Here is a 10,213-nt window from a genome sequence, read left to right as displayed (position 1 = left end):
ACTGAGTCTGAAACTGACAACGTCAATAACATTTACTGAAAGTATCATACGTGTAGGCTGCAAATGTTCAACAGATTTAAAAATTAAGAACACATTGGCAATAGATTCTAAATATGGTTTTGTTCTGATCTAGTTGAGTGAATCCTAACAACCAAAAAAAAAAAAAAAAATTACCAAAATGAAAGCTTTGATCATAGTTACATATTATATTAATATTTAGCACTCCTACAGCATAAAAATAATGTAATCTCACTCTACAATTCTCTACCATTAGTCACAGTATATTGCTTAGAAACCTACTAACCAAAGCCTAAGGATGAAATCAGTTTAATTTACACCCATGTAACTTTAGCCCTTTGAGCATGTGTCTCATAATAGTTCCATGATGGCTGACGACTAAGTTGAGATGAAGGTCTGCTGCTTTTGGAGCTAATTCTGTGTTTATAAAACTCTGGCTTCAAGGTGCATTCTGGCCTACTAGACTTAGGACTGAAGGGGTCTGTGGTTGCATCACAGTATGTCTGAAGAGAAGTCAGAGAATTCAAGTTGGAGGACTTTTTTGCCTTTACAGAAGACATCCTGCTGGTCTTTGACAGGAAGACACCCTTGTTGGGACATTGTTGCTGGTTTCTCTGCTGTGACCCTGTATCCTCTTCGGTACTCAGGACCATTTCAGTCCGGGATCTGGCACGACCGACCCGCAAGAGCAGAGACATCTCCATGAGTTCAAAACACATTTCAAAACACAAAACAAATTTCAAGTGTATCAAATAAAGTAGTTAAATAAATAAATAAAAGATTTTTAAAAGGATCATTCTGGCTGCTTTTGAGCTTCCTTAATTAAACATCAAAATCTATGCCATGACAATGTCTAGACACATGATTTTAAAAATCTGTTCTGTCTGTCATGGCTATATAACCCAACACATTTCCTTGGTTTTGCAGTCAGCTGTTACACATCTCCTGCTTGTTATTGTTAGCCCCTGTCTGATGACAAGTTGAGCACTGTATTCCTGTTCAGTCACTGTGAAGTGTTTTAACATTGTACCTTCAGTGTGCATATGAAGATATGGACACATCTACTTTTTTGCTCCCTGATAGTCTATTAACAGTGTATATCCTACTCTGAATTCCTGCATGTATGTTTAATGTTCTAATAAGATAACTATTCAAATGTTTAAATCCAATCTAACCGCATTTGTGTCTCATCTGAGCAGTTGTTTTGCATTTTTAAATACATGATATTCTTTAAAAAATTCTAGATAGTGCAACAAACCTTGTTTGTCGCAGTTCTTGTTGGATCTGTTGCCGACGTGTTTCATCAATGGGGTACAGGTAGAAGAAGATCAGACCCACCAGCAATAGAACAATTGGTATGAGGGCTAGAAGCATGTGCAAGGCCAGGACCACGCCTTCACTGTGGCCACAGGCTCCTATTTTATAACCTGTCAGGCTTGGAGAATCAACACACCAGAGGATCAGTTTAGACACGTTGATAAAGACCTATTTGTGCAGGCAAGCACAGCCTCCTCAGCCTATTTCATCAGGAGTGGTTTTGGGCAGTGGCAGCTCAGTGGTTAAGGTACTTGACTAGTAATCAGGTTGCCAGTTAAAGCCCTACCACCAGCAAACTGCCACTGTTAGGCACCTGAGCAAGGCCCTTAACCCTCAATTACTCAAGCTATATTCAGTTATAATTGGAAGTCACTGTGGATAACAGCATCAGCTAAATTCTGTAAATGTAAATGGTTCTATTCATCTTGAGACCTAAGCATTCTCACCAGAGGAGTGCTCGAAGAAACACAGAACCAAGGAACACACACTTGTGTCAGTCCCTCAGCCTAATGGGCTGTATTTTAAAAAAAAATTGTCAGATTGCCCCTTTAAAAAAAATGGCACTAAAGCTCGATACAGTATTGTAGAGCGTAGGAGGAGGAGAGGTGACTCACTGAAGTGTCATGGTTGAGATGCCGGCAGACAGCCCTCCTCCGAGCTTGTTGCAGAAGCAGGAGCAAGAGAAAAACAGAGGTTCCAGATCCCTGTGACAGGGGTTCTGAATCGCAAACTCATCCACCACATCTGGCAGCATGGACCTGACAAGTAGCACAAAGTTATACATTACTGAAATTATAATCAAAGTTTCATTCGGGTCCATCCAGGATTGAGAATGCTTTACAGGACAATTGTATAATAATCTCTGTATTTTTGATGTTGGTGCAAGAGTACCAGATATAAAACCCATTCAGTGAGGCCTTAGTAGATTCTGAGACTTGTAAATTATTAATATGGCACAATACTGTAATGGAGCTTGTTGCCCTGGTTACAGAAGATGAATATTAAAGTACTAAAGATCTTAAGGCTTGGCTTCACTCACCATGGTAACAGGAATAGTGTAGCTACACTGGCCCCAACCAGAACACACATGATCAGGTACACTGGGAAGTTGTCTGACACAGAGACTAAGACTATCAGAGCAGGGACAATGAGCTGTGGAAACACAGAACAACAAAAGAGCTGAAAGTATGCTTGGTAATCAGCAGATTTGCCTCAATCAAAATCCTGATCTCTCATAACACTCCATTACTGCATTGGACAGACAGTGTGAACATACTGGTAGGCCAATAAAAAGCGTTCTCTTCTTCCCCAGCCTCACCAGGCTCATTTGCCACACAGGCACTGAGACTGCAGCAGCTACCTGTCCATAGACATGGTTTGTAAAAACATGGAAGAAGAACTGACTTTATCCTTAGAAGCAGCTTGTAAGTAAAACTGTACACACACACACACACACACACACACTATATAATTTGACTTCTTATAACCTAACACATTACTGTCTATACCAGTTGTTCTCAACATGCTTAGTGAGACTCACCAATATAGCCAAAATGAGGTACTGGAGCTGAGACCCCAATCCTGCGACATGGATGCAGAACAAAGCAAAGTTCCCTAAAGACATCTGAGAAGAAACAGTCCCAAAAGAGGTCATAGTACACTCATTAAAGAGATCATACTGCACTCATTAAAGAGGTCATAGTGCCTTCATTAAAGAGGTCATGGTGCGCTTGTTAAAGAGCTCATAATGCCTTCATTAAAGAGGTCATAGTGCATTCATTAAAGATTTAGAGTACCATGCTGAATTCAGGTATTTGAATAAATACCTGAATGAATTCATGTATTTGCTGTGCAGACAGTGTGATAAACTTCTATTATGATTCATAAAAGCTTACGTCCGTGAGACTGTTTTCCCATCATTGTGTTTCATGTACTTTCCATTGACCTTATCACATACTGAGCAGCATATGCAGTCCCAGATATGAGCTACATACTATGCAGCGTTCTATGATAACCTTACTAATGAAAACAATGACCCCTGTATGCTTGTGACAGATGGGTGCAGAGTACAAGTCACAAACCTGGAAAGCGAGAGAGGAGAAGAGGAAGCCGAGGACCAGGCGCTGATATGAGACATGGGTAATCAGCATCTTTAGATCAGTCAGATATGAGCCACGCCCCACTGGCCGGGTGCCTGCTGAAGTCCCTGCAGGAGCACAGTGACTGTACTGCACAAAGCTTAAGGAGCCGGTCTGGTGGGTTTTGCTTTGCGTTCTAGAACTTTCAGGTGGCTCCATGAAAGAATGAACAGCGCAACATGTTCTCCAGTGACTGACCAACATCAAATGCCCTAACACCACTGTGAAAGAGGAAATGAGTAACACTCACCCTTCTGCTCTTTCACACCCAGAAAGAGTATCATGCAGCACAGAAAGAAGCCAGCCCCCAAAACCAGAGCTGAGGTCATGAATGCCTGTCTCTGATAGGGATCCACACACACACACACACACACACACACACACACACACACTTACCCATACCATCTCACCATGTCACATAACTTATTTTAAACATTGTGTTAAATGATGTAGCTTACGAAATTGTTATAATCGACTGATGCCTAGTCATATTGTCAGTCATTTGTTGCATGGTGTGAGTGTGGAGTGTCATGGTTGTACTGTGTCATGCAGAGGAGAGATGGGGGGGGGTGCAGTGCCCACATGCAGGCCTGGGCAGGAGTGCTCTCTCTCCACATTGTACACTCTCAACACCTGCCCCTGTGCCACAGCAGCGAACAGCATCGCCAACACCTCCGCACTCATCCCTGTTCGAGAGCACCAGATAGAGAAAGAGAGTGGGATACCAACTGGCAAATACAAACCATATAAAGCCAACACATCGTAGAGGACAAAAAGTCAGCCAAATGAAGCAAATCTCTGTCAAGGCCACTGGCTGAAGCCATTGACCGAGTTACACCTCACAGATTCAGCTCCAGGGCTTTTGAAGGGCCCTCATTGTAGTCCATCTTTTCGCTACTTCCAGTACAGATTGTGGCCATGACCCCTAAGACAGAAGATCGGCTGCAGTGTGGGTGGCATTCTTACTGCAGGCTGTAGCTGAATCTCTGTCTCTCTCGCTTCCTCCCAGGAACATGTTAAGAGCCGTATAGGGGACATGGTAGCACTGTGGAGACAAGGATGCCTGCAGTGGGAAATGCAGCTCTTAGCGGCATATCATAAGGAAAACTCAGGACAGGAGGCTGAAGGTCATACACTCAGGAAGGTCTGGAACAGGCAGCTGATGGTGAGGTACCAGGGCACACTAACGGAGGAGCTCTGTGCAGTGCGAGGCACGAACCAGAGAAGGATGTAGGAGAGCACCACCAGGGGCATGGACAGGACTGACCTGAGGAATATAAGGGACTTTTATAACCAAAGGGACAGAAGCCAGAAATAGCTGCAGTCAACAGGAAAAGCACTTCTTCAAAACAGAGAGCATTACTCATTATGTTTTTTTTTTAATTTCCTATACTGATCTGCCTCCTTCTCTCCCTCCCTGTCTCTCTCTTTCTCACTCCCCTCTTTCACTCCTCACCCACCAAGGTTGGAGCTTGCCCACAGGGGTCCACTTGCTCTTGCTCACCAGGTACCCCACGAGTGGGTCAGTGATAGCATCCCACACCCGACTTATGAACAGGATCAGAGAGACGAAAAACGCCTCCATCTGCACAGGTCACAGACAGAGAGAAGGATGACCGAACGCAGGATATGCAAGCGGCAGTGAACCGATACCACGGATGGTCGGTGTTTCACTGTGGTGAATGACAATAGCCTGCAGCATAAAAGCTGCTGTCCGCTGTTTATAATAATCATTGTCGCAGCAGATGCAGCATTGTCTGTAAAATATGACAAAAGTCTGTGACAGAATTTGTGTTATGCGAAACGAGGTGGGAAATCCCCTGGGTGCATAGAGGAGGTTTCGTTGCAGCGTAGAGCCTCAGTACGCAGTGCCTGGGAGGACAACACTAAACAGCATTTAAGCTCTCACTCGGCTGTGTTCGCTTAAGGGCTGTTTTCACCTGCACCACATCTAGCAGAAAGATCTGGAAGGAGAAAGCCATAGCGGCGCTGGCGGCCTGGTATGGAACACCCCCGACTGCATAGCACAGCTTGGTGGAGAGTGGGATTCCACCATGTCTCTGAAAAAGGAAAAAAAAGAGACAAAGAGGAAGTGAGAGAGTGCGAGAGATTCACAAAATCACTACCGCAGTTGTCATAGATCAAGGGATGAATTCACCATACCTGGTATTTACACATATTTTGCATTTTCTTTTACTGTATTTAATACAAACAAAGCTGGATATCACAGTAAGCCTCTTAAATTGGAGGTTTAAAAATGCAATTATATACACAGGGTAAAATGTGTCACTTACACAGAACCCATCCTTTTTGCTCCCTTCATCCTGTTCAGCTGTGGTACAGCGGGAAAACGCCTCTTTCAGCAATTGTGGTTTATCCTGCAGGACTTCAGATAGTGTCATAATAGTGCTGCTCTTCAGAGATTAATGTATCTCTCATAAATGTTGCCAGTTTCTAGATGTATTGGCCTTTTCCTACTGGAGCTACAGTCGTAGATGTGTTTCTCTGTTGTCCCGATTGTCGGGGAGAGTGAAACCCAAGAGCTTGCTTACCTGTATATACCTATAAAGCATGATGGTGAAACTCAACCCACCATCCTGTCAATCACAGGATTAGTTCTACACAAAGCTCACTGGCAAAAAAAAAGAGAGAAAACCTCCTTTAATTTGATTCCCACTGATGACTGAATTACTGTGTTGTACATAATAGTACAGTGGTCGACCTCAGAGGAGCTGAAATAGTGCCAGCTTTGAGGAAGAGGAGAGAACGTCGGAAAAGAAAGGAAAATAAAGGACTGGGTGTGTTTCCTGCACTTCGAATCTCGATGGAGGCGGTAATCAAAAGCTACCGCTGCACCGTTCACAAACACGAGCTTCAACACCACCCCCACCTCCTGGCAAAGCCTGGCAGACGTCCCTGTGCCCAGCTCTTCCTGTTCATAATGACAGGAAACAAGTAAGGGGAAAAAACATCTTGTGCAATGTTTTTTTTTTTCATCTTTTTTCCTGCTCCATGCTTTTCATGCTAGTTATGGTTATGAACACATGCTCTTATAAAGTTCAAGCCCCTTTCCATCCTGTCAGTCATTATTTTGAATCAGTGCCAATTATTACTTAGAACCAAGTAGTCAAACGGTCTCCAATTAAGTGTAAAAGAAAATGAATGAAACAAAATTCAAAATCGGCTTATCTTTTATTAATATTTCTGCTTCATCATTTCAGTACATAAGTGACTGGAAACAATGTTTATCAGTGTAATGCCATGGACGTCCACTGAACCCAACGGACGTCTGATAAGAGTTCCTCAGACTACAAGGCAAATCTGCTCAAGACAGTGCAAATACTAGCGAATGAACCCCTGCACAAACCCTGGAATCACAGAAAACTAAACACTTTGGTGGGAAATGTACAGTACCTATACTGTACCTATCTTGAGCATTTACACACTGACTTAAGTAATTATTTTTCATACTGAAGGCAAATATTTCACAGTAAGATCAAAAATGATCTTTCCTGAAAATTCACAGAATGATTGTATCCATTATTCCAGTAGCAGCAACAAAAGAAATGTGTTTCTTCACCCGCAATGTGCCTGAAAACTTTTAAACCCTTTGTAGACCCAAGAGATCAGTGAAATAGCTCTCAGTATCCCCTACTTGTGCTATAGGTGTTGCGTGTCTAAAGAAACCCGTCCGAGTAGTTATTTGCAGGAGCTTCCTAGGCAGGGGTAGTGAGAAAGTGTGCTAGTTTTGCTATTGTATTATAAGTGCTAAAATGGTAAAGCTATAACTGTAATAGCAATGAAAAGGCAAGAATTACTCCACATGGCTCGACCTTGGTCTCTGCAGGTTACACGTTAACAACTTTTGCACTGTCTTTAGCTTGACGCATTCCATACAGCCACTTAATCACCCTTGCATTTCTCTCTATTACTGAAATGCCATAGCTGGGCTTTTCGTCTTGGCCCGCTTCCTCCTCTTCTTCCTCCTGTCCTTCTGCTGTGTGCTCTGATGCAGGGGCACTGGCACTCCTGAGCCGGGAGACAGACGCGATGTCAGACCCAGGAGAGAGGTCATCAAAATCCGATGGGTCCAGGCCGCAGTAGTTGAAAAAGCGCTCAACCTCAGCGCCGGCCCGGGAGAAACGATCACTGACGTCCGATTTGGAGCGCGTCAGTGAGATACGCTTTCTGGAGCTCACGGAAGACGGGCAGGTGATGGAGGGGGTGTGGGGGGAATGAACTTTGCGGCTGGGTAGGCATGGCGTTTCTTGGACGCTGGCGGGTGAGGGTGTGTTGCTCGTGTCTTTTGGGGAATTATTCGAAAATGGCACAGTGCGAACGGGGCTACTTAAATTTTCGGTGGAGAGAGGCACAGCTTGCACTGGGCTTTTGGGAGATGTGACATGGCTGTGCACAGCACTTGCTAAATCCCGCCTGGCTTTGATGCCAATTGGCTGGAGTGGCCGAGGCTCCGCCTGCATGTATGGCCTGAGCAACTGCAGCAGTTGTGAGTGGACACGCTGTTCTGGCAGCTGCGCTCGGCATGGCTTTCTCAGCTGCGGCACGTGTGGCCTGACATCGACCCTCCGGATTGCTACCGAGGAAGACATGTTAGCTCCAGCGCCATCTGCCAAAGTTGTCTTCACGACTGTTGAAGATGGAACCAATTTGTTGAGCTCTTCGTCCACACCTGAAGTTACAGAATGGGGCTGAGATTCAACGGAGGTCTCTGACCCGTTTGTGTTTTTGCAGTCTGTTTGCATGGTAATAGAAGGTATTAGTGCATCACTAACTCCATTTATCAGGTTACTGAGGTGGTTCAAGTCGAGCGGCGGAGCCTGAGGCTTGATGATGGAGCGAGTGGGCAGCTTGCGTGTCGGCTGTGGTGCGCCTGGCCGAAGGTGCATGCTGTTGCTTGGCGCCATTAAGGGTTTACGGATTATTGGCAGCTGCTTGTTGAGCGCCACCTGCTGGGTCTTGACATACTTGGCCTTGTCAGCCTCCAGGCGCTCTACTGCACTTGGCTTGCGCGTCCCCGGAGATAATGATGATGCAGGGCTACCGGGTGTGCACGCAGCTTCAGGCAGTCTGGCTGGTCGCCGTGGAGACAGCTCCAGAGTATCCACAGACATCCTAGGAAACAGAGGTTTTTCAGGTTTGCCTTTGTTTTTACACAGGTTGGCGTAGATGCAAGCAAATACAGCTAGTACTTGGCGCATTAATGTAGGTCTTCCCCCACCCCAACCCAACACACACCGGCCATTCTGGTTGTGAAACAGTGCAGAACAGTGAATTAGAGCATGACCTGTCGGCCTGGGCCAATGCACATTTTTCATAGATCAGCATTGCTCAACAGTTAAACAGCGAGTTAAATCAGATAACAGCATTTTATGAAAGCTTCACTGGAGATAACCAACAACATTCCTTTTACCCACCCAGAGCTTCGATTTACCCAAGTGCGTGAAGTGGTACACTTACACTGCACCTAAGGAATGTGGGCTTCAAAAAAAGGGAAGAACGTATCCCTGAAGCTAACCGACAGCTCTTGCAGCTGAAGCAAGCTCTTTGTTGGTTGAGGCTCTTAATGAATGATGACTTTGGTTCCCTGTGCAACGAGGTGACTCCGTCACTCTGCCTGCGCGTTTGTCATTCCTTTTAGCTCACGAGCCCAAGCTCCACCTAAGAACAAAGGGCACAGCAGGCTCCCTCACTGCATCTGTGCTCGTGTGCTGCTCTAAGAGCTTCCCTGTTAGTACCGTCCTCTCCCTCTGACTTTCTCTTGCTTTGTCTCTTTTAAATCTCTTTTAGTGGGCCCTTCCTCCTTCCTGCATTTCTTTCTCTCCCTTTTTCTCCTCTTTCTCAAGTGCAGTCTCTGTACCTCCTACTAAACACAAACTTTACAGGGTCCCTCTGTGTTCTAGGATTACTGCTGAAGAACATTCAATAAAAGGCTATAAAAACAGGAAGGAAAGCCAGGATAGATTACATTGAAAGGATAAGACATGTCTCTACATGATACCAAACAAAAAACCTCCAAAACCATAGAGACACACAAAACATAAAAACAGCAGAGTAAATGCTATATACAAACTACATGTGTAACTATGGTGCATGTTTAATATGACTTGATAACTGATATTGAGCTGTCAGGTTAATGATTTTATTTGTTTAAAGTGTTCAGAGAAACGCATGGCCACACTCTAAATACACCTCAACAAACTCACCTGTTTGTAGCTCGCAGGTTGGACTGCTTTGCTCTTAAAGGTCCAGGACTCTCCTAAATTCAGTTTCTCTCCTGTAAGTGAAACAACCGCAATTTAATCATCAATCTATATGTGTCTGTGGGCACAAGTTGCTGTGTATATTTGTGCAGGCAAAAAAAAAGTCTAGAAGTAGCCAAACCTGTTCGACTTTCTGCTTCTAAAGCCCTCCCGCCTCTCTGCTCTTTAGTCCAATCAGCAATTCCCTCTCAAATCAGGAAGTGCAGGCTCTACGAGGTCATGTGACTATCCCACGGTGTCCCTGAGTGAAAAGTGTGTAAAGCCTTTTCTTGATCTCTAGTCTTTCACCTTGTTATACTAGGAGCGGCCCTACAGTACAGTGAATGTACAATTATAACTTATTGTAATATTCTGAGGCAGGACACAGTGCTGCACATAGCTATGGTTATAAGGACTATATGGTTACATGTGTTTGTGCTGTATATTGTAAAAATTTAACTAAACGGGAATTTCCGTGCC

The 10,213-nt window shown here is 44.5% G+C and overlaps 2 protein-coding genes across 3 annotated transcripts; both read right to left on the bottom strand.

The window, feature by feature from the left end:
* Nucleotides 1-332: 332 nt before the first annotated feature.
* Nucleotides 333-5,875, bottom strand: mfsd2al2 (major facilitator superfamily domain containing 2a-like 2). The gene is made up of 14 exons (XM_035536461.1): nucleotides 5,768-5,875; nucleotides 5,414-5,533; nucleotides 4,934-5,058; nucleotides 4,608-4,740; nucleotides 4,440-4,518; nucleotides 4,056-4,159; nucleotides 3,724-3,814; nucleotides 3,417-3,532; nucleotides 2,876-2,959; nucleotides 2,612-2,695; nucleotides 2,375-2,487; nucleotides 1,950-2,093; nucleotides 1,277-1,453; nucleotides 333-684 (listed from the first exon to the last, which is right to left on the bottom strand). Exons 1-14 carry the CDS (start codon nucleotides 5,873-5,875, stop codon nucleotides 333-335), a joined length of 1,830 nt encoding a protein of 609 aa, XP_035392354.1.
* A 788-nt stretch (nucleotides 5,876-6,663) lies between these two features.
* fam110a (family with sequence similarity 110 member A) lies at nucleotides 6,664-9,895 on the bottom strand. 2 transcript variants are annotated; one of them, XM_027012234.2, is made up of 3 exons: nucleotides 9,876-9,895; nucleotides 9,698-9,768; nucleotides 6,664-8,606 (listed from the first exon to the last, which is right to left on the bottom strand). In XM_027012234.2, the coding sequence occupies exon 3, from the start codon at nucleotides 8,603-8,605 to the stop codon at nucleotides 7,322-7,324; it is 1,284 nt and encodes a 427-aa protein (XP_026868035.2). In that variant the 5' UTR covers nucleotide 8,606; nucleotides 9,698-9,768; nucleotides 9,876-9,895; the 3' UTR covers nucleotides 6,664-7,321. The 2 variants fall into 2 exon arrangements, with proteins under 2 accessions (XP_026868035.2, XP_026868037.2); XM_027012236.2 differs by lacking the exons at nucleotides 9,698-9,768; nucleotides 9,876-9,895 and adding an exon at nucleotides 8,952-9,134.
* Between the last annotated feature and the right edge of the window lie 318 nt (nucleotides 9,896-10,213).

The sequence above is a fragment of the Electrophorus electricus genome, chromosome 18 (assembly GCF_013358815.1).
Source record: "Electrophorus electricus isolate fEleEle1 chromosome 18, fEleEle1.pri, whole genome shotgun sequence".
Classification (NCBI taxonomy): domain Eukaryota; kingdom Metazoa; phylum Chordata; class Actinopteri; order Gymnotiformes; family Gymnotidae; genus Electrophorus; species Electrophorus electricus.
This window is presented reverse-complemented; position numbering and strand designations above follow the sequence as displayed.